This window comes from Ictidomys tridecemlineatus, chromosome 10 (assembly GCF_052094955.1).
Source record: "Ictidomys tridecemlineatus isolate mIctTri1 chromosome 10, mIctTri1.hap1, whole genome shotgun sequence".
Lineage (NCBI taxonomy): Eukaryota > Metazoa > Chordata > Mammalia > Rodentia > Sciuridae > Ictidomys > Ictidomys tridecemlineatus.
Window position 1 is genome coordinate 29,516,069 of NC_135486.1, and position 24,279 is coordinate 29,540,347.

The 24,279-nt window shown below is 45.5% G+C and overlaps 1 protein-coding gene across 1 annotated transcript in view; it reads left to right on the forward strand.

The window, feature by feature from the left end:
- The window catches only part of LOC101964020 (maestro heat-like repeat-containing protein family member 7), a 46,765-nt gene that overhangs the window by 14,609 nt on the left and 7,877 nt on the right, over positions 1-24,279 (forward strand). Inside the window, exons 12-20 of the mRNA XM_078024668.1 lie at positions 6,361-6,505; positions 6,914-7,089; positions 7,554-7,691; positions 7,792-7,906; positions 17,512-17,652; positions 18,225-18,401; positions 18,654-18,812; positions 20,247-20,348; positions 24,121-24,223. Of these exons, the coding sequence (XP_077880794.1) occupies positions 6,361-6,505; positions 6,914-7,089; positions 7,554-7,691; positions 7,792-7,906; positions 17,512-17,652; positions 18,225-18,401; positions 18,654-18,812; positions 20,247-20,348; positions 24,121-24,223 (1,256 nt within the window). The remainder of the gene's footprint in view (positions 1-6,360; positions 6,506-6,913; positions 7,090-7,553; positions 7,692-7,791; positions 7,907-17,511; positions 17,653-18,224; positions 18,402-18,653; positions 18,813-20,246; positions 20,349-24,120; positions 24,224-24,279) is intronic.

Below are 24,279 nucleotides of genomic sequence, written 5' to 3' on the forward strand. Positions count from 1 at the left end.
AAATAAATAAAATAAAGGTATTTTAAAAAAAGAATGTTAGTTTTATATCTAAGTATTTTCTGTGCAACTGTTAATAGCAATTAAATAATTTTTAAATGTTTCAATAGTTTATTACTAGTATATATAAATAATATTGATTTTTGTAAATTGAACTTATATCCTGCAATCTTGCTAAACTTATTAGTTGTTGGAGCTTTCTTTGTAGATTCATTGGGATATTCTACATAGACAATCATGTCACCTATCAACGCTAAGTGAATGTAAGGGTGGATGTCTTTGCCTTGTTCCCCGTCTTAGAATTTTTCACCATGAAGTATGATACTTGCTGGTAGTTTTTTTTTTTTTTTTTTCTTTTAATGTCCTTTGTCAGCTTAAAAAAGTTCCCTTCTATTTCTAGTTTGTTGAGAGTGTTTATCATGAATGGAGATTAAAGTTAGTCAGGTTTTTTTTTAGAGAGAGAGGAGAGAGAGGAGAGAATGAATGAATATTTATTTCTTAGTTTTCGACGGACACATCTTTGTTTGTATGTGGTGCTGAGGATCGAACCTGGGCCGCACGCATGCCAGGCGAGCGCGCTACCGCTTGAGCCACATCCCCAGCCCAGGTTTTTTTTTTTTTTTTTTTTTTTGTAATTGCATCTATTGAAATGTTGTGTAGTTTCTTTTTTCATCCTGTTAATATGGTGACTTACATTTTTTGACTATGGAAACATCTGCCTTTCTGAGGTGAACCCCATGTGGCTATGATGTATTATCTTCTTTAGGTATTTCTGGGTTCAATTTGCTATTTTATTGAGGACATTTTCATGGGGGATATTGGTCTATAGTCAGTCTCTCTCTCCTTCTCTCTCCTTCCCTCCTTTTCTCTCTCTTTATTATACTATCTTTGTCTGGTTTTGCTCATGGTATTACTGAACTCAGAAGATTGTTTTGGAATTATTCTCTTATCTTTTGTATTTTGGATGAGATTTTATAAGATTGGTATTAATTTTCTCCAAATATTTGGTAGAATTCACCAACGAAACTATATAGAATTTTATTTGTTGAAAGTTTTAAAACTATAAATTGAACTTACTCAGTGGTTAGGGCCATTCAGACTCTATTTTTTGTATTAATCTTTTTTTTTTTCTTGATGATACTGGAGATTAAAGAACTCATGGCCTCATGCATGGTAGGCAAGTGCTATACCACTGAGCTACATCCCCAGCTTTGCTCATCTTTTGAAAGATGAGAATGTAAATCATTTTTTAAAAATATTTATTTTTTTGTAGTTGGACACAATATCTTTATTTTATTTATTTTTATGTGGTGCTGAGGATCAAACCCAGGGCCTTGTACATGCTAGGCAAGTGCTCTACTGCTGAGCCACAACCCCAGCCCGAGAATGTAAATTATTAATTTGAAAGATTTCTTTCTTTCTTCTTCTTTTTCAAAATAAGCATTTGTGGCCTGGAAATGTAGATCAGTGGTAGGACACTTGCCTAACATATACAAGGCCCTAGATTTGATGCCCTGTACTGAAAGAAAAAAGCATTTTATTTTTTATTTTATGTTTTGGGGTACTATGGGTTGTACCCAGGGGTGCTTAACCACTGAGCCTCATATAATATAAAAAAATATATTATAACCCAGCCAGTTATATTTTTTATTTTGAGACAGGTTCTTGCTAAGTTATCTAGGTCCTCGATAAGTTGCTGAGGCTGGCTTTGAACTTGCAATTCTGCTGCCTCTGCCTCCTGAGTTGGTGGGATTACAGGTGTGTGGCACCATGCCCTGCAATTTTTTTATTCTTTTATGTTAACAATTCTGTGTCATTATATTTAAAATGGGTTTCTTCTACACAGCATAGCTCTCTTGTGTTTTTATCCAATCTGAAAAATCTCTTTTAGTTGGAACATTTAGATCATTTGTAATTAATGTAATTAATAATATTTGGATTTACATCTGCCATTTTATGATTTGTTTTCTAATTGTCCCTTTGTGTTTTGTCCCTGTGTTCTCTTTTCCTGCATTCTTTTGAATTATTTGAGTTGTTTTAGGTATTCCATTTAGATGTGTTCATTGGATTTTGACATTTTATATCAATTTATGGGATTGTTAGGAAGGTACATATCTATAGTTTCATGTCTAATTTTAATATTTTACAACCTCAAAACAAGAAAGTATCAACATATGGCTTCCTCCATTTTACCTGCTTTGTGTTACAGTTACCATTTGCATCTACACATATTAAAGAAAACCCACTGAAAATGTCATACTTTTTAAGTTTTATAAATAATATATAATGATATAATATATAATACATACAATATATAATTGTATATATAATAATGATATTGAATATTTAAATATATGATAATATATTATATATATAAGTAATATATACAGCATTATTATTTTTCTCCCTTTAAGTTTATATATATACAATTAGAAATAGGGAGAAAAATAGTCTCTTATATTTACCCAGATATTTTACAATTTTCCCTCAGCTCATCTTTGGGTGACAAATTCTTTTAGTTTTCTTTCCTGTGAGAGTGTTTCATGTTTTACCTCCATTTCTAAAGAATATGTTCACCTGGAGTTCTGAGCTGGTGACTCTTCTTCTACCCGAGGCTCGGGGTAATTTGGCCCATCCTGCTTATGTGCACCTGTGTGTGAGTGATCGCAGGACTTGCACGGGCTCACACACAGAATCAGGGAATTTCTTGCCCTTTTCTGAGATTGCCCCCACTTTCTGACTCCTGGGGACCCCTTCCCAGGTCCTCCACCTGGAAAGCTGGGCTCCCCTCAGAGTTTTACACAACCACCTTCAGGGTGATGATGTGAGAAAAGAGAGAAACACAACAGGAGGCTGGAGTTGGCTCAGTTGGGGAGCACCAGCGTGGCAGAGGCCAGGCCCTGGGTTCCATCCCCAGCATTTGCCAAAACCCTGCAGAAGAAGGGGAAGACCTCCACGCGGTTCTGCCACTGGAGTCACCCGGGGCCGGGCTGCGGGGAGAGAAAAAGACAAAGAAACAAAGATTCCACTCATGCTCCAACTCACAAGGGCCCATTTTCCCAGTCCTCTGGCCAAAGAGACAGTTTCGCTCAGAGACTGCGCTGCCTGAGCCTCCTGCGTAGTGTAACACGGGGGTCACCTTCAGGTCAGGGTGGGAGACCAAGAAAAAAAAAATCTGGGAGATGTACTCAATAGGGATACGTTTTTCTAGTTTTGGCTTTGCTCTCCAATCTGCCTGCTATCTCTTAATTTTTCAGTCTCTAACCTAATTTATGTTTTGTAAATTAGGTTAAGACAATTGCTGGTGGTGTCCTTGCTGATTTTCTGTCTGTGCACCTATCAGTTACTAAGAAAGGAATGATGGAGTCTTTTTTGTATTTTTCCAGTGGCGTTAGTTTAAACCAGGGGAGAGAGAGGCCTTTTGTTTTTCAAAAAGCTTTTAAAAAATTGATTCTTTTTAGCCGTACATTAGGATTAATTTCAACATGATTAAAAAAGCATGGAATATAATTTGCTCTAATCCAGTCTCCAGTCCTTCCCCTTTCCCTCCCTTCCTCCTTCCTACTGTTCCCTTCCTCTGTTCTAAGGATCTTGTGCTTTTTACTTTAAGTTTTTATTGTTAATTTCCTTCCCTTCCCTTCTCCTTCCCTCTCTTCCTTTTGCAGTGCTGGGGATTGAACCCAGAACCTCGCATGGGCTAGGCAAGTCAGTGCTCTATCACTGAGTGACAGCCCCCCCCCCCCCCGTCCTTTTCAGTTTTTATTTTGACACAGGCTGCCCTTGAACTTGTGATCCTCCTGCATCAGCATCCTGAATAGTTGGGACTGCAGCCACTTTCTATAGTACCTGGCTAATTCATTTCTAATAAATGCTTTTTATCATGTTAACAAAGTTTTCTTTTTACTCTGTACATGCTGAACTTTCTTTTAAAATCAGGAATCAATTTTGGATTTTATCAACTAGGTACTATATAAGTGTATAAAAATTTATATAGTTTTCTGTCTTCAACAATTTAGTCTCCAAGAGGTTAGATAATATGATCATCTTTTCTAGTTTTTTTTTTTTTAATGAAAATTAAAGAACATGATCTTAAAGTCTTCTCGTCTTTGGAATGTATTGAGATGTGTGTCTGAGAAAGAGTGTACATAGATTAGGAAGATTATGGTTATTAATTTCAATGTATATTTAATGGGTATTTGAAATAAAACTTGTATTTTCTATTACACACAAAGTTATCTATTATATCAGGCTTATTAAATGTGTTAGTAACTCCTCCATATCTGAATTTATTTTGTTTATCTGATCTGTCAAATTCTTTTTTTTTCTTTTTTTTTTTTTTTGGTACTGGGGATGGAACCCTGGGGCACTCAAGATGAGCTACATCTCCAGCCCTTTTTTGGTATTTTATTTAGAGACAGAGTCTCACTGAGTTGCTTAGGACCTCGCCAAATTGCTGAGGCTGTCTTTGAACTTGCAATTTCCCTGTCTTAGCCTCTTGAGCTGCTGGGATTATAGGTGTGTACCATCGTGCCTGGCTGATCTGTCAGTTTCTTAATTATGTTGCTAGGTCAGTTCACTCTTCATTCAGCTCACTGTTAGAGGTAGAGAAATCAACCATTTAAATTATTTAAAAATATTTAATTGTGTGATTAATTAATTAATTAATTAATTGTGGTACTTGGGATTGAACTCCTGGGTGCTGTACCACTAAGCTACATTCCCAGCCTTTTTTAAAATTCAGAGACAAGAGTCTCACTAAGTTGCCCAGGCTGGCCTCATACTTGTGATCTACTTGCCTCAGTCTCCTGAGTTGCTGGGATTATAGGTGCAGGCTACTGTACTGGGATTTTTTTTGTTTTTGTTTTTTAATTTTGTATTCTATTTATTTATTTATTAGTTGTTGATGGACCTTTATTTTATTTGTTTGTATGCAGTGCTGAGAATCGAACCCAGTGCCTCACCCATACTAGGCAAGCACATTACCACTGAGCCACAACTGCAGCTCCTGTGCTGGGTTTTTAATACTTTATCTTATCCATTCTCTTGTCGATGGCTTTTTCTAGTTATTTGCTATTATTCATTTATTTATTTTGTGACACTAGGGGTTGAATTCGGGGCCTTGTACATGCTAGGCAAGCACTTGACCACTAGGTTCTGCCCTCCCCAGCCCTTTTTAAATTTTACTTTGAGACAGGGTCTTGCTAAGTTGCCCAGGCTGGCCTTGAACGTGTGATCCTCTTGCCTTGGCCTCCCTTGAAACTGGAAGTTCAGGTGTGCACCACCATGCAGCCAGTTTTTGCTACCATTAACAGCATAATTCTTACACTAACATTGTAGATAGACTTAAAGGCGTATTTACCATTTTATTTGTGTACCATCCCTTCTTGCATCACAAACTTTTCCTTATGAAATTGTTTTTCTTCTCTCTTGAAACCTGTCTTTTAGGAGTTTATCCTCTAGTGAGAATCTATTGATCAAGCTTTCTATTTTTATTGATTCATAAATGAAGAAAATCTGCCTTAATGATAGATTTGCTGGGAAACTTGTAAGTTGACATTTATCTTTGTTCAGTTCTTGGAAGGTTCAACCTCTTGTCTTCTGCTTTCCATGGTTGCTGTTAGGAAGTTGTTGGCAGTCCGACTGCCATTATTTTGTTGAAGACCATTTTTTTCTTTGTCTTGGTCCCTAGAGCACCCGGGGTGCCATGTTACCAGTAGTGAGGTCTCTTTGTCTTTGTCTCTTATCTCTCCTTCATTTCCCTGTTGCTTTCTCCTATTTCAAAAGGCGATACCATCTTGCAGACATTACACAGCTTGATTTAAAATTTTATTATATTCTTTGTAGAAAATAATTTTCAGGCATGGACTTCTGTTCTGCATGCGATCTTGTTAGATCTAGATGTAGAGAGATCTGCCAGGTAGAGGGAAAAACATGTGTGACGCTACAGAGGAAAGAGGGCATGGGAGGCTGGAAGGGTGATATGAAGGGAAGTCATCAGATCTGGCCTGCAGAGTGACCCTGGGTGTCACACTGGGCATTACAGACTGGAGGAGAAGTCCGGCAGACGAGGTAGTGTTCTGGTTTGGGGCTGTAAGGGGAGCTTGGACAGGGCCAGAGGGATTCAAGTAGAGCTGATGAACTTGGTCTCAGATGTTGTCCTACATTAGGTTCCTACGCCAAAGGGGACAATTTCAGATTTACCTATGTGAAGATGACAAGGAATGAAAGATAATGAAGGAACTAGGAAGAAGGAAGAAAGAGGACGGGGCCAAGAGCCTGTAGCCCTTCCCCTGGAGGTGTGGTGAAACCCAGGGAGAGAGGGCCACCTGGGGGGAACCATGTTGGTGGCTTCTGACTTTGCAGAGAGATACACCATCCCTGGGAGATCCTGGCATCCTTCCCGAAAGGCTACGAGACGATCATGGAGTATCTGCTGCAGAGGCTGATTCCATTGCAGGCAAAGAACGACCAGGAGCCAAGCAACCCATCAAGGATCTCCCCACTGATTGTATGGAGGGGCCGTGCTGGCAGAGGGTCGGGTGCTGGGAACGGAGCTGGCCAGGGTGCTGTACGTGGCTGTCTCCAGTGTGGGGTTGAGCACTGTAACAGTAGGGTCTTCGAGTTGGGTTGAGGGAGGGGTTTCCCGCTGGCTGCCTTGTTGGGAGATAGAAGAACTGGATTCCTGTTCCCAGGGGTGAATGGGCCGAAGACAAACACCCAGCCCTGCCTTGACTCTCAAGGATGAGGGGAGACAAAACAGCCACCATGGCTGTAAGAGTGCTTTAAAACAATGCCACCTGGAAACACCCTGTGCTCTGCTGGCTCCCGCTAACTTAGTCCTGACCTGCCGTGGGCAGCCAGGCCTTCACTGGGCAAGGCAAAGGTGGTGATGTTCCCATTCTCCTCCTTACCCCAGGCCACCAGGGCCATCTATGAGCTCTTGCAGGAACCCAGTCGGCGGATGGAGCTGCATGGCTTCTTCTCCTCCCTGTTCGTAAGGCTGCTCTTCCAGGTCTCCCTTCTGGTGCTTGAAGGAAGTGCTGAAATGATCCAGGGTCAGCAGCCTGTAATCGAATGTGTGGACCCCGTGAGGTTCGTTGGCCTGTGGGCTCCTGTGTGAGTGGCTTAGCACCCCCCGCCCGGCTTCCGGCCTGCAGACACGACACTGTTCTCTCCCCTCCTGCGGGGCCCTTGGGATGCTGCTCACACAGCATCCCGAGACGTCTTCCTGGACTTTTTCAAAAAGACTCTTTAAGTCTGGCTTACTAGGCTCATGCAGAGATTCTGTACCAAAGTGAAATCAAAACAAGACACCCGGGTCTGCAGACCAGGATGCCCTCCCTACCCCTGGGCAGGCTTCCCGTGTCATCTTGGAGAGGCCACTACCTTCTTGGCCACGGGTTCCTCCTTTGTGAAAAGTTCCACAGGGTAACGTGGATTGTCCCACTGCCAGCAATCCACCATTACTGGGAGGCGGGGAGTCAGGCAGGTGGCTGGGGAGAAAGGAGCACAGTGCGGGTGACTTCCGGCCTGCTCCTGCTCTGCTCTCTCCCCAGTTCTACAGTGGAGGCCCTGAAGACCTTGATGTGCAGTTCTGGGTATGAGGAACACATGGAGTATGTGAACATATTTGGGGGTTGGAATCTGCTTGTGAATCCCGAGAAACACTATGATGGAGTCACCCTGCTGGCCAGGTAAGCCACGCCTGGGGCTCTGACCAGAGGACGACCTTCCACGTTCCTGATCCTCCCTGCAGCCCAGGCCTCCCGCTGATCCCTGTGCTCTGGTCGGCAGGGCCCTGGTGATCAAGAACTGTTGGCACAACCGCCCCATCTTCAGCTTCATCATCAGGATCCTCCAGGACACAAACTGCCCCAACCACGTAACAGCCCTTGTGTTCCTGACAGAGGTGACTGGGGCCGGGAGGAGAAGAGGGCGGGGGAGGTGGTCCCTCTGAAAGGCAATGGATTCCTCCTGGGAAGGCCACTGGCCAGAGGGGGCAGCCTGTTTGACTTTCCCTACCTCCCAGAAGGATTGGGGGATGTTACTAATAATAAACCATTAGGCTGGACACGGTGGCACACACCTGTAATTCCAGAGGCTGAGGCAGGAGGATCGCAAGTTCAAAGCCAGCCTCAGCAACAGTGAGGTGCTAAGCAACTCAGTGAGACACTATCTCTAAATAAAATAAAAATAGGGCCAGGTGTAGTGGTGAAGGCCTGTAATTCCAGTGGCTCTGGAGACTGAGACAGGAGAATTGAGAGTTTAAAGCCAGCCTCAGCAATGGTGAAGCGCTGCTTTGCAGCTCAGTGAGAACTTGTCTCTAAATAAAATACAAAATAGGGCCAGGGATGTGGCTCGGTGGTCGAGTGCCCCTGAGTTCAAACCACCCCCTGATAAAACAAAACAAAACAAAACTTTGTTAGATTTTCTTGAGTTACAGGATTTGATTTCTTCTTGAATCTTAAAGACTCTGCCCTGACTTTATGGAACAACACAGCTCTTTCCTTCAGCCACATGAGCCTTTGAAAATTGATCTTGGCTCAGTACCCCAATTAACTCAATGTTAACTCAAGTAACCTCACAGGAAATCTATATGAAAGGTGGAAAAAGTAAATACAATATTGCAAAATCATTAATCATCACAATGCACAAAGGAAATCACTTTTAGTTTTTTGTCTGTATGAAAGTGTGTGTGAGAGGGTTGAGATTATTGTCTCTTAATATTCTGTGTCCCCCTCTTTTCAGGCCTCTATCTATGTCATTCTGTGTTCTTTGTAAACATAACTTTCAGTGGTGATAGAATATTTTATCATAAAGATGTTCTATAATTGGTTGGACATTCTGTTTCTAATTTTATGTTATTATGAATAACACCGTAATGAGCATCTCTGTGCAAAAGCCTTTGCCCATGTGTCAGATTATTACCTTAAGTATTGACTATAATAAGTGGAAGTATAGGTTCAAAAAGCATAAATGTCTTCTCTGACTTTTGATACTGACACCAAATTGCCTTCCAGTAAAGTTGTACCAATTTATACTTCCACCAGCAGTGTTTGGGCAAAAGTTTGGGACAGTTTCTGCCTCATCACAGCTTTAAATAGGCTTCTTTTAAAATCTAAGCAAACTAATTTAAAAACAAACAAACAAACAAAAAAAACCAGGAACTGGATTATTTTGAACAATGATAGGAGATAACACAATACTAATGCCAGAACATAAACAGATATTATCCTAACGTGACCTCATGTACCCTTATGTGGGTTACAGGGCATTTGAATCTCGCGGGAAGGTGCTACTGCTGTGTGCTAAGATGTGCATGCTGGTGTGGGTACTGAGATATGCGTTGAAGGATGTACGTCATGTTGGCCGAATGCTTGCTCAGGATGCAGGAATGAGGGCATGTAGGAGGCGGGGGTCTGGCTGGAAGAGGATGCCTAGTGCCCTGGGTCTCAGGCGTTAGTGTGTATCACATCGCCTCATCTCATTGAGGAAGCAGTTCAAAATGCAGATTCCTGGGCTCTGTTCCCAGAGACTTGGATTCAATAGGTCTGGGGTAAGACCCAGAAGTCTTCCTTTCCTGAAAGTACCTCAGTTCCTGTTGTAGTACAGGGAGTCCTTGAACCCAGCTTTGAGAAATGGCACCAGGTACAAGCCTGAGAGAGCAGTAGGTATCACAAGGTGACTGCCACTCTGTTAGAACAATAATTCTAAACCCTGGTGGCATATTAGGGTCCTGTCGGGAGCTTTTTTAAAATGCTATTGCCAATGATCCTCCCTTCTTTCCCCACTCTCTGCCTTGTTCTTCTGTTTGAGTTGGTCTAGGACGGGGTCCAGGCATCAGTTTGCTTAGAACCTCCCAAGTCCTGTGTTCTAGAAATGCAGCTAGGACTGAGAACCACCCTACAGGTTCCCCCAAATGCACAATACCCACATAAACAAGTGGACACAGGAACAGGTGTTCACTCCTCTGTTCCCTGTTTTGGAGCTTCAGGCTGAGGAGGGGAACGGAGGGGACAGTTTGTTTGGGAAAAAGCCCTTTGAGCCTTAAGATGGGTGGACCCCATTCATAGCAATTAAAGAGGTATTTCAAAGTGGAGAACCGTGGGGTTTTAGGTACCGGCTAAGAAAGTGGGTCAAGATCTAGAAGCTCTCAAACATTTCCTAACCCTTTGAAGCTCCCAGCTTCTTGTCTTGGTATCTTCATCCATTTCCCTGGGCTAAGCACAAGCAGAAACATTTCAAAAGGCCCTGTGCTGGAATTCTGGACAATCAAGAAACGGGAGCCCAGCTGTTTTCATTCTCATTGTAACTGTGGAAAAGATGTTATTAACTCTATTTTGTAGAGGATGAAAACTGAGGCCCAGAGAATTTAAGAAACTCACTAATTAGTAAGTAAATTAGGGCAGATCTGCCTGCCTGACAGGTGAAAACCTCTGCAATTTGTCCCTGAAAGCTTCTTTGCCATTAATATAGAAGCACAGACACCCACATAAGCATGCCCCCAGGCGTGCCTGCAAAAGCAAGTGCAGACATCTTCAATGTAGCTGATGAACTTTGGTCTTCTTAATGTTTTTTTAAATAAACTATATGCATGTATAATTTTTTTTTTTTGTACAGGGATTGAACTCTGGGGCACTAGGCCACTGAGCCACATCCCCAGCCCTATTTTGTGTTTTATTTAGAGACAGGGTCTCACTGAGTTGCTTAGCTCCTCACTGTTGCTCAGGCTGGCTTTGAACTCATGATCCTCCTGTCTCAGCCTCCTGAGCTGCTGGGATTACAGGCGTGTGCGACCATGCCCGACTATACATGTACAATTTAACACAAATATACTAATGAAATCATACACACTGGTTTCTTTATATATATAAAAAAAAAACACAACACCTTTTTTTCCTTACTTTTGCCTTCTCCCTTCCTACCTAATGAGGCCTATACCCCCTCCTCTTCATCCCCAGGTATCTCACAGGCAACAAATAGGCATCTCTCCCTGTTCAAACACACACACACACACACACACACACACACACACACACACACACACACACACACACAGTGTTGCCAGATGGTTTTTCAAAGTAATGTGTGCTTATGCCAGTAAAGTGTGAGAGAGCCCCCTGATCACTTCCACCAAGGGTTAGCTCTTTTTTTGAGATGGGGTCTTGTTATATAGCCCAGGCTGGCCTTGAGCTGGTGATCCTCCTGCCTCAGCCTCCCGTCTTAGCTCTTCTTACATCCAAATTCACATCTCTCCCCATGGATGTGAAACAATATCTATTTGCTCTAGTTTTCAGTTCTGCGTGGAATTTTGTGACTTGAACTTGCCCTTCTCTGAATTCCTTCCCATCTCTTTTGCCCATCAATCATCCTATTGATTATTGTTTGACTTTTTCTTGCTCACATAAACTTTCTGGGTTTGATCCCCAGCAAAACACACACACACACACACACACACACACAAATACACACACACTGGGGAGTGAGGGGGGACTACTTTAACTCCTGACGTTCCATTTGCATTCCAATGTCTTTCCACCACCTGAGCTCACAGGCTGCTGTGTGGAGGTTGCATCCCTTCCTAGTTGCCACATCACACTGACTCGTGCCGTGCGTATCACGGTATCCACGCTGGCATATGCATTCCAAAACCATGAATGTCTGGCCCAGACATCCTCAACCCTGGCTGCATAGTTGGATATTTGGGAGAATGTATAAATAAATAACACTGACGCTTGGACTCCAAATCAGACTCTTGGTGGGTGACATGGGGTTCAAAGAGCAGCAGGTTCTCCCGGTGATCCTAATGTGCAGCCAGGGCTGGGGGCCTTGGAGTCACTATGTTTCCAGAGTTGTTGGTTGAAGGCCCCTGTCCCAATAGACCAGGCTCTGTCACCTGTTCTCATATGCCAAAGACTCAAGCGGTGGTGGCGGGAAGGAGAGGATCTTTTAATCGGTGAGGCTACCCCAGGAAGAAAAGATGTAGGGGTTTGGTGACCAAAGATCTGTCTTCAAGGGATGACAGAAACTTTGAGGTTTTTATAGAAAAAGGGAACAAAGAAAGGGTTGGGGACTTGTATGGCTGGGGGATTTGAACAGCCAACAGAGTAAGTCGTCTGGGTCAGACCATGGTCTCAGGACTGGTTCTGTGAAGCTCTGGGGAGGTGATCCCATCTTGAGGAGGAGACTCAGTTCCCAGTGAGATGATTGTTCCTGCTTAGGGGCAGCCTGGGTTCCGTCATGGGGTTAATAGCTCCTGCTTATGGGGACCATCTTATGGGGTGATCTGTTCTGAGAGGCTGACTGTTGCTTGGGGCAGTTTCGGTCACTTGTCATAAAGATGCTTATCAATCAATCAGACCTGTGTGGTTCCTGGAATCCAAGGTAACTGCAAAAGAAGGTGGTTCAGAAGGAAAACAGGTCAAAAGGCAAGTGGAGTCAGAAAGGGACAAAATGAAATTGGTCGCCTTCAAATCCCCCTTTCAAGTCACATTCCATGTCTGCTGGGGGGAGGGCAGAAGGCCACTGTCTTCGATAATTATTTCCTGCTGATAGGGGCCATGTGGGAGTCTTGGAATGGAAGACCTTGATGGGATAAGAAAACTCTGTCCCTTTTATACCAGAGGCACTTCATTCCCATGCTGGTCCAAACAGTATGAGCACCAGCCTTACAAAGGAAGTGAGCAGAGGTCACCTAGAGGAAGAGGAAGGAAAATAACCCTGTCAAACATTAAGTGCCTCCATTGAGAAGGAATTGATTTTAGCCTACTACTGAAAGGATCTATTGCTGAGGCCCAGCCCAGTCAGCAAACAAGTTAGACCAGATCCATGGGGAGTAAGGAAAAGACAAAGAAAGCCAAGAGTGACGGCAGTGTGATTCACGATTATCTAAGGTGTCTGGCGGAGCTGTGCTCTCTGAAGAGATGTTTGAGGTCCTGGGGGGACCATCATCCAATGGGGTCCTCTTGATCCTGCCGAGGGTCAGGAGGGCTGTTTCCCGGTGGTGCCCTTTTTACTCTGGTGTGGTGGGTTCTCGGCTTGACACCGCCACATTTTAAAGAAGCGTGAGTGATTCAGAGAACATGGGAAGGGCCTGTCCACTTTTTTCTTTTTCTTTTTTAAATCTGCTGGTCTTCTGGGCCCTGATATTTCCAGGTCCATCTCCCAGTTGAAAAAGGTGCAGCGGGTCCTCAGGGGAGGAGGATTTTGCCTTAGAGGAAGCAAAGTCACAGAAGTTAGAACTTGATTAAGCTGCTCTACTTATGCCTGCTTTTATTTTCATATTTCATATTTGGGGACCGTGGCCCTTTATGGAAATCTCCGAAGGGTCTCCCACAGTTAATGGCAGAGGGGCTTCATTGCAGCCCCCCTAATGCGAAGGAAAGCAATGGGCAGTACCTTTTCCTATGTTAGAACAGTTTCTTGACAAATTTTGGCTAAAGTCCTCTGAGAGCGTGGCTTATCTTCTCCATCTTTCCTACCTGTCGAGGTCTCCAGGCTGCGTGCAATCTCCAGCAGAATCCTAGAGCTCCACTGGCCTGCTGCACTGCCTCAAGAGACGAACGCAGGGCCATTGTCACATTGTATGGAGTCAGACAGGCCCTACCTGGGAAGGATGCTCTTTAGTAAGCCTGTACCACTTCCAAGGCTTTTTCCATCCTACGGAGGTTGGCCTTGACCCCGTTAGAAGAGGTGTCAACAGAAACCAGGAGACATTTAAAGTTTCCAGCAACTTTAGGCATCTGAGGGGAGTCTACCTGCCAATCTTCAAAGGGATTTGGCCCACACTGTTGGGCCCCTTGTGTTTGGCCCAAAGTTGGCATCTTTTGGCATAAAGACAGTCTGCAGGAGTTGATGTCCAAGGATGTCTTATGTCCTTGCTATTAGAGGCTGTAAGTCCCTCCCCGGCCCCCTCTCCAACTCTTTCTTTCTCTCTCCCTCCTTGGGTGTGGACAATCAAAAGGCATATTTTGAGTCAGCATAGCATAAATGTTAACCCTTTCCCTTTGAAAGATCGAGGGCCCCAGTAAGGGCTACTAATTTGGCCTTTTAAGGGGATAACTGTTAGGAGGGGATCTGACTCAATAACATCTTGTAAAATTGCTATTGCGTACCCATCTTGGTGTTTTCCATGGTTCGTGAAGCCACTTCTACCTGTGAGGAATTCCCAGTCTGTGTGGTCAAATGACTGATGTCAGGTCTGGTTTTCTGGAAAAGATAGAATCAAGAACTTCCACAGATCTATGGTGCGGGGTAGGAGCCTCGGGACCTGCTGACAGACAGCAGGGTCTCTCTGCTTAAAGTTAATGTTGTTTGACGAGGCACATTAGGCTCATCTAATTAGTTTGCCTGTTATGTACCCAAACTCCCAGCAGTTAGGCAGTATCTGCCTTTTGTTCCAGCAAGGTTAAAATCTGATGTGGCAAGTATATGGCAGTACGTTGTCCAAGTATTAAGTTTTCAGCATCTTTTAGCACATCATACATGGTTGCTGTTGCCTAGCAACAAGGTGGCCATCCCTTGGCCGTGTGATCACCTGCTATAAGAAGCAAGCTACAGGTTGGGGAGCTTCATCCAGCAACTAAACAAGAACTTCCAGTCCAATTTCTCGCTTACATACAATTTAAGTGGCTTTTTAAAGTTAGGCAGTCCCAAAGTGGAGGCAGACATCAGTCGGTCACTTAAAATTTCTTTGAAGTATTGGTTGGATTTCCTTGGGTGTCTCCCGCGGCAGATATTGCTTTAGGTGGGGGCTTCGCTGCACCCTCTTTTAAAAGAACTTTAACTGGGAGAGCATTCTTGGCTTGGCCCGTTGGCCTACACAGCCTTGTTGATAGATTGAAGAACTTTGGCATTGACTCACCCCTGCTGGCTTCTCCTGGGTTTATATCAGCTGAAGATGAAGTGCCTGTTCTGGTGGCACTTTTACGGCTTCTCCAAGGAGTTTACCTGATCACTGAGTTTACAGAGTCGGTCTGTCCCTAGCAGTGGAACTGAACATTCTGATACACACAGAAAGGCATATCAAAACCGTGGGGTCTGCAAGCAGCAGGAGAGCTGCAGGGTTTCAAGGGGTCAGCAACATTCCCTCTTCCCCTTTAATATTTGGCAAAACAGCTCCAACTATAAAGTAGTATAATAATTCAGTGATTTGTTTTGGGGCTGCGTCTTTTGCATCTGGGATACACATAGGCCATACTGTATTATATTAATAAATCATCTTTTTCTTAGTCATAGGTTTATAGCTATAATTAGATCATGGATCACAGATCATCATGAGACATCTAGAATTCTCCCTAGGGGGCTTCCTAATGGTATAGATTTAGTATTTCCCATGGTTAGGCAAATTACAACAGAGATCTCCCAAGCCCTGATTCCTCACCTATTTTGTGTCTGTTTTTTTTCTAATCGGTACCATAGGATTTCAAATTTCCTTGTCAAAAACAAATAGCCGGGCACAGTGGCACACGCCTGTAATCCCAGTGGCTCGGGAGGCTAAGGCAGGAGGACTGCGAATTCAAAGCCAACCTCAGCAATGGCAAGGCACTAAGCAACTCAGTGAGACCCTGTCTCTAAATAAAATACAAAACAGAAGTGGGGATGTGACTCAGTGGTTGAGTACCCTGAGTTCAATCCTCAGTACCCCCCAAACAAAACAAAACAAAAATAAAAACGGCCTGTGCCCAAATAGCCCCCAAATGCTCAAATGACGAAGACCAAAGCAAAGAGCAAGGTCCTATTGGTAGGTGCCCTGTTGGTAGAGGACTTCTCAAGGGCTTTTAATCATTCCAAGGCATGAAAATTCTAAGGCTCTCTTCTCTGCTTCACAGGTAGAGGTAGAAAGCAGAGCAAACTGGCCCAAAGTGGAAAGATAAGAAAATGCCCCAGGGACTGGGGTTGGGGCTCAGTGGCAGAGCACTTGCCTACCATGTGTGAGGCACTGGGTTTGATCCTCAGCACCACATCAATCAATCAATCAATCATATAGAGGTGTTGTATCCATCTACAACAACAACAACAAAAAAACCTTGTTACTGGAGTCCCTGGATGAAGCCCCTTGCCCTGGTAGGTCCCAACAGACCGGGCTCAGCCACCTGTTCCCATATGCCAATCGAAGACTTACACAGTGGTAAAGGAAAGGAGAGAAGCTTTTAATCAAGATGGCCACTCCAGGAAGAGGAGACATAGGGGTGACCAAAAATCTGACTTCAAGGGATGACAGAAACTTTGAGGTTTTACAGAAAAGGGGAACAAAGACAAGGGTTGGGGGCTTAGATGTCTGGGTTTTGAGCAGCTGGTAGAGTAAGTCATCTGGGTCAGACCATGGTCTCAGGACTGGTTCTATGAAGCTCTGGGGAGGGGATCCCATCTTGAGGGGGTGACTCAGTTCCCAGTGGGATGACTGTTCCTGCTTAAGGGCAGCCTGGGTTCCCTTATGGGGTTATAACTCCGGCTTACGGGGACCCTTTTATGGGATGATCTGTTCTGAGAGGCCAACTGCTGCTTGGGGCAGTTTCGGTCTCTTGTCATAAAGATGCTTATCAATCAATCAGACCTGTGTGGTTCTTGGAATTCAAATGGAATCAGAAAGGGTCAAAATGGAATTGATTGTTTAGGTCAGTGACTGGGCCTGCCTTTAAGCGTTGCTTGCTTGCCCAGCTTGATCCCAAGGTACCCAGTGCAATGGAATAATAGTGGCAAAGATCTTATAATAACTTCCCTCTACCTTCTCTCTTCCAAAAAGTATTATTCTGGGGACCTGTCATCGACTTCTTTCTTTTCATTTTCTGACTAAGGTGTGCTTTGCAGCACTCCTGAGACATCTCTTCCCCGTCCCCACTGGCTGGAAGTCTAGACCCACCTCACCCATGTCTGGAGCAACTGCGAAAGATACATGCCAGTCTCTTTCCTGGGACCTCCTGTTGGCCATAAGCAATGCTTCTCACCAATGGGATGCTCCTCCCAAGTTGGCTCAGCGTTCTTATTGCCCTTCCCTCAACCCTGCCACACTCCTGCTTTGCCACACCCAGTTTTCCCAACTGAACACACACACACACACACACACACTTCTGTGAATTCCTCCCCATTTCCTTTGCTTCTTGTCCTATTGAACTGTTCGCCTTCCAGTCTGTAAGACTTAGATGTGCATTCAAGTTCTGTTTATTTAAGTTCCACTTCTTTATAAATTTTCCTTTAGCACCCACTTGAAATAATTTTTTTTTTTGCTTGCTTTTGGTTTGTGCCACATTGCTATTGTCTGGAGATGTTCACAGGTGGTTGAGTGAGTCTTTGCTTCCCAATGGAAACATGAGGATATTTGAGAACTGACTGAGGTTTCTTACTTTTCTCATCCTGGAATGAAAGGGTGGGAAGACCCTCTAACTCTGGTCTCTCCACCGATTCTTCCAAAGCCTTACAACCGTCTTTACTCGTGAGCGGGAACCTAGATTCAGCGTCACTGGGAGTTGTCTCCTCCTTGCGCACCTCACTATCTTTCTTGGCCTCCTTTGCCAGCTGCTCCAGTGCCCAGATGTGGCAGCCATTGTGGATGACATTGCCACCCACATTCTAGCAAACTGGTTCAAGTGTGAGGAGCTAACCACAGTGAAGCTGTTGCTGCAAGTGACAGAGGTCTTCGCAAAGCACAAGAACTTGGTAAGATGAAGCAGAGGCCAAGGGCAGGTTCTCAGGAAATGTTGTCATCTGGGAGAGGAATAGAACCTGGAGTTCAATAGACAGGGTGGGACATACCCTTGGAATCAGAGACCAGATCTTCCTGAGGCCAGTCCACCAAGCACAGGATGGGGGCTTGGGCCATTCCTGCTCCCTCCCTCCCCAGGAGAGGCCCCCTGAGGGGGCTGTCCCATGGGTCACTGAGGATAATCTCAGCCAATCCCAGGATCCCACATATGCCATCCAGGTCTCCCGAATACCAGCCTCATCGTCACAGATGAGACAGGCCATGAGGAGGGGAACTTCTGGTGTCGTGGGAAGGCGGCTCCTCTGTCTTCTCCCCTTTTCCCACGGAGCAGAAGTCATCTGTCCTCCTGGGCAGCTAGTGCTGACCAAACCCACTTGCTGAACCAGCCCTAGTTCCAGGGTGAAAATTGGCAGTGTGCCCGGGGCTCTGGCTTGTGGGGCTTGGACTGAAAGGAGAGCAGGAAAGAGCCCCGCCCAGCATTTCCTGAGCAGCGGTCACCCCTGTCACCCCGGTCACCCCTCCGCAGGTGAGGCGGCTCTCCATCCTGCAGCCGCACGTGCTGAGATGCTGCTACTCCCCCTGCCACTGCATCGTGGAGGAGACTTTCCTGACGCTGAATCACCTCCTGGAGGACCTCACCTGGCAGCACTCCTCTTTCTTCCTGATTCAGCTGGCCTTCACCCTGAGCTCTTTCCTGGAGGAGGTGAAGTCCCCTGAGGGCTCTCTCTTCCTCTAGGCCTCTGTGAGAGGAGGAATTGGGCAGAATTCCCTGAGCTTGACCTAGTGCTCTTCTGTGGGGGAGGGGACTGCCTCTGCGCTCTTGTCTCGTGACTGTCCTGTTACTGGAGAATCAAAGCAGATCTCGGGGGAGGAGCAGCCCAGGGACTCCGGACCCTGGGTGACCAGTGGACAGATGCAGAGGTGTGTTCCTTGCATGTGTTTTTTTCTGACCCAGGAGCCCGAGGATCTGCGCCTGATGGCCTTCCAGGTCTACGGGAATCTCCTGTCCAAGGTCAAGAAGAGAGACCTTGTCTTCCCCTTGAAGCAGCAGATGCTCAACTCCATAGTTCTCCTTGTGCTGCACCTGAAGGATGTGAATACTGATGTGGCTCAGGTGAGAGGCCAGCCCTCGGAGCCTGTGTTTGGTCCCCAAATTCCATGGTGGGTAAATATTGAGCATGTGGGCAGTGGCTGTGGAATCCACTAGTCTCTGAGAGTTTCCAGAAGAAACTGGAGATGACCTCAGCGACTTGGGAGACTGAGGCAGGAGAACTGCAAGGGTTAAGGCCAGCCTCAGTGGCTTAGTGATACCCTGTCTCAGAATAAAAAAATAAAAAGGGCTGGGGATGTAGCTCCGTGGTACAGTGCCCCTGGGTTCAATCCTCAGTACTGAAAGAGAGAGAGGGAGGGGAGGTAGGTGGGGGGGGGAGACACTAGAGATGACAAGATACGACACCAGAGTTTTCTCCAGCTCCTAGCTCCATCCAGCTGGCCACTAACTTGCAGTAGAATAATGTGGTTGTGAAAACTCTGAGGAGGAGCATCTCATGGACTGATTAGTACGATCCCTCTCTCTCTGTTTCCCTGCCCTTGGCTTCTGCAATCTTCTTTGAGACCACTTTCTGTGCTCCTTAGTGAGGACAGGCTCCCTGGGGAGGCCAGTTCCAGTTGGAGACAGTGTTGTGGACAGAACAAAGAGAGTTGGATGAGCCAAGCTCTGATCCCAGGAAACCAGAAGTGGGCACCGCAGCTAGAAAACCCCCAAACGGGCTTAGCTTGTAAGAGGACACTCTGTTCTCACAGAGCAGTGACTTTGCCATTTCTGAGGCCTCTTTGGGCTCATCTGAGGATGCTGTGGAACAAGTGCTTGAAAGAAATTATCCTGTGGCTCAGGGCCCCTCCCAGTGGAGTCAACAGTGATATTCCTGAGAGAGCTGACCCTGATTCAGAGTCAGCTGAATTCTTCAATTCCAGTTGAAGAATTAAGACGTTGGGGAAATCTAAGCCAGGCACAGTTGCATGTGCCTGTAGTCCCAGCAACTTGAGAGGCTGAGGCACGAGGATCACAAGCTCAAGGCTAGCCTTGCAATGTATCAAGACCCTGTTTCAAAATTAAAAAAAAAAATTAAAGGTGCTGAGAATGTAGCTCAGTGGTAGAGTATACCACAAAACAAGACTTTGGGTAAATGTGATTTCAGAGACTGTTTTAGGCATGGGAAGTTGGTGACTGAGGTTAAGAGGTGGAGAGGCCCATTGCTCTGGGTCTCTATGCAGTATCACAGCAATTGGAAAAGTCCTTGTGTGTGTGTGTGTGTGTGTGTGTGTGTGTGATTTGCAAGTTCTCCTTCATGGGTAACAGGGGTTTTCAATACAGCCAGATGCCTAGATGACTCCTGTCTTGCTCCTAATCCTGGATCCCTATCTGTTCCCTGAGTTTCCATCCCACTGGAGTTGGACAGGCTGTTCTCTGTCTCCCTTCTGGGTGCCCCTTCATGGCTGCCCAGCCCCACTTGCATAACCCCTTATGCCGAGCCTCTTGTCTCCCCAGATCTGCCAGCTCTCCCTCTGCCACACAGCCACCTTACTGGGCTGGACAAAGTTGAAAACAGTCTTCACCCAGAGAGATGTGTTTGCCATTCTCAGGATCCTGGTAAGCCAGCTGCCGACTCACCGTTCTGCCCCCGTGCAAGGGAAGGTGGTATGCCCAGCACTCCAGTCCTTTCTCCTGCAGCTAGGGGTTTGCTGTGGTGGCCACAGCAGCAGTTCAATGCTAAGCCGGTCACCGAGCATTTGCTTTGTGTGGGGCACTTAGATGGTACCAGTCCCTCTGTTTCCCCTGCCCTTTGCGTCTGAGATCTTCCTTTGCCTCCTGTCCTCCTTGCTTGCCATCTAAATTGGAGAGTCAGGCACACATGTGGATAATTTCACAAAATTTTGGTAAGAGAGGGTTATTCTTCCTAGTATAATGGAGGGCCCTCGGCTCAGTCTGGGAGTCGAAGGAAACCTTCCTGGAGGAGATGTCATCTTTAGAGGGAGACATGGAAGGCAGAGTGACACTTAGGCAAAGAGAAGAGATCAGGAGTAAGTGCAGGCCAAGGGGACACTGTACACAGGGATGTGGAGCTGAGGATTCACTTTATCGGGGACTTTCCACATATTACCTTACAGAACTGGATCCTCCAACTGCCCTGAGAAATAAGGCCTGTTGTGTGGGGAATTCTAAGTGGCTTGGAAACATTCAAGTAGGGGGCAGAACAAATGGCTGCAGGGCCATGCAGGAAACACTAGCCAGAGAAGCAGACTGTGTAGACTGAAGACTAAGACCTGTCCCGTAGCCTTTGTGCATGGTCAGATGCAGCACAACTGGATAGAGCGCATATTTGGTAACACCCTCTTTACTCCTCCAAGTTAAATTCATGAATCTTAGCATCTACCCATGCTTAACATTTCCCAAATAAGCAGAATGCCCTAACTCCAAAGGACAAGTGAAAGTAATTTATTTTAAAAAACCCAGCATGCATAAACATATGTAATATAAAGGACGTAATATAACGTATGTGAGTGCTTGGTTCCATTTACCCTTGAAGACATAATGAAGGCCCCTTTCCCCTTTTGCACAGAATCACTGTGAACAGAACTGCTCCTGATGCAGAGTCAGATCAAACATCAAAGGAAGCTTTGTTGTTGGTGATTTGATTTCCAAAGTGATGAATAAGTTTTGCTAACATATTGACACTGTCATCTCTCCCTGGAAGTTTAGTTTTGGATTTGTCTTATAGATGCATTCCTAGAAAACCCAGTGTATGCTTGAACTGTGTAAAAGTACTCTGTAATATATGAAAGACCAGGCCAAGGTCTGGGTACAGAGTCTAAATAGGTTTTTGATTGATACAAATTCATGTATCAATCAATATAGTCTCCAGCTGAGCACAGGTTTTTCCCTACAAGAAAGTGGGCTCAGGGTGGCCAGACCTTCCAAATGTTGAGAGCAGAAAATCCTCACTCTAGGTGACATTTCCCACATTTATGTTAGCAAATAATTTACAATGTTAAAACATTACGTGGACTAAATGAGAAGGTCTGCAGGCTGGTCTTGGGTCCTGGGTGGCAGTCAGCAGTCTGGGCAGGAGAGCCCAGGAGTGGGAGACAGGGCCACATCATGCCATGAAGGTTTGGTGCCACAAGGAGCAAGATGTGGTGCTACGGGCAGCAGGAGCCACTGAAGTGTTCAACAAGGCAGTGGCATGGTTGGAGAGCTGTGCACTTTAGATAAGTCCCCCGGCCCAGGCTGTGGAATCAGAGGAAAGGTTCCAAGGGACAGAATTAGGGGCCTCAGGGAGAGATGAAGCCACGGATAGGATTAGCTGGTTGTGGAGACTGATTGAATGTGGAGCGTGAAGGTGGAGGCCACTTGGGTTTCTGACCTGAGTGGACACTGGTGCCATGGAGCAAGGTCAGGAATACAGGGCAAGGTCAAGGGTGAGAGGAAGATGGTGGACTGATTTTGTGCCTGTCAAGTTTGTAAAGTCTGTGGGTGGATCTAGAGCACTGGAAGTCAGGAATATATCACTGAATCCTGGGGCACGTGCTAGAGACGGGATTTGTGAACACTGAACACACCTCCCAACGGTTGATGGAAGTTGTAATCACCGACCCAAATCTGCTCAGCTAGGGAGGTGGCCAGTGGGTCAGGAAGCTTGTAAGTCAGCCCGGGATCCCAGGAAATACCAGTTCAAGCATCCTTTGAAGGACATTAGGAAAGAAAGTCAAGTGAAAAGTCAAAGGAGAATAAGAAGAAAGGGATCCTGTCACGTAGGAAAGTTCCAGGCAGCAATAGGTGGCCCGCAGTAGGACGGCAGCATGAGTTTGGGAGCATCCAGACCAGAGTGCAGGCTGGGTTTGGACCATGGGAGCTAATGGTGACCCTTGCCTAGTCAGGGGTGGAGATGTAGGAAGAGGGGACTGTGGTGCAAAATGACAGATTTCCTGGGTAACTTCAACCGTGGCAGAGGTGAGCAGGAGGACAGGCTCAGCCTCACACCCTCCAACCAGAGCAGCACCCCTTCTGATGCAGGGGACATTTCCAGTTAGGATTTTTATTTGAGGAAAAGATCCTGCTACCAAAAAGTTGGAAAAAGGGACTGGGTTGTAGCTCATGTGTGAGGCACTGGGTTCCATCCTCAGCACCACATAAAAATAAATAAATAAAGTAAATGTATTGTTTTCATCTGTAACTAAAAAACTTTTTTAAAATGTTGGGAAAAACCATGGGTTTCACCTTCTTTTTGACTGCAGCCGGGTGTGGTGGTGCAGGCCTGTAATCCCAGCAGTTCTGGAGGCTGAGGCAGGAGGATTGTGAGTTCAAAGCCAGCCTCAGCAACTCAGGGAGGCCCTTAAGCAACTCAGTGAGACCCTGTCTCTAAATGAAATACAAAAAAGGGATGGGGTTTGGCTCAGTGGTTAAGTGCCCTTGAGTTCAATCTCTGGTACCAAAATAAAACAAAGGAAAAACAAAAACTAAAAAACTATACTGCAAAATGAAAAAAGAGGGTAGGAAAGAAGAAGCTAGAAGGGGACATGGAGAGGGGTTAAGGCTAATGGTCATTGTGTAAAGGAAAGGACACATCATCCTAAGACCTTCATGGGAGGAAGTGTGAGTAGACACAGAAAACGGGGTATCCCAAGGCAGAGGAGGAAGTTATAAGAACACTTAATTATATGCAGCCCTCCTTCTAATAGAAGGGTATAGACATGATTGATGTCTACACTCCCATTTTTGCAGCCTAGAGAATGTGGCATGAGATTGAAAATTTTAAGTCAAGCTATAAATAGACAATATTTCAAAATGAGGTTCACTGTTCCAGTGTTGGGAATAGGAGAAATGTGGGTGAGCCAAAGATTGGGGTAAATCTATATGAATTTTAGGCTCCTATTGGGTCAAGGTCAGGGAAAGTGACCCCTGTGGCTTGGTTCATCCAGAAAGGCTTCACAGAGGGTTAGAGTCTATAAACAAGTCAGGTTGGCGCCTGGCATTTTGCCAGGGGGAGTGGTTTATGAGGTGGCACCAGGGAGCCATTAAGTGTGGAGATTTCTTATTGGTTGACTGCTGTATCTAATTTATGTTAATTAAAATAAGCTGTATGGAATGGATAAATACCCCCCCCCCCCGGTCCTACAATAAACGGCTCCTACTCCTGCTGTATCAGTCTACACAAGTTGCTCGTCACCCCCCGGTTAATTTGCTGCAGCCGGACTGCGGCAACAGAGGAAATAAGTTTGGGGAGCTGGGGTAGGGAGTGGAGGTGTAGAATGTGTTCATAGATTCTGGCACTCAGGGAATAACTCAGGTTAGTCTCAAGACTGTCCAAGGAGGCAGAAGAACCGGCCATGGCCTCTCTGTAATGAAACACCTCTCCTTACAGCTGCAACTGGAGGCGAGCAAAGCCATCTGGTTTCTGAACCAATGCGTGACTCTCTTCAAGAGCCCACAGGTCTTCGTCCGCCAGGCAGCTGTGTGGTTTGCAGGTACGGCCTTCTGTCTTCTTGGAGCCACTATGTCCTTGGTGTACGGTCCATCAGGC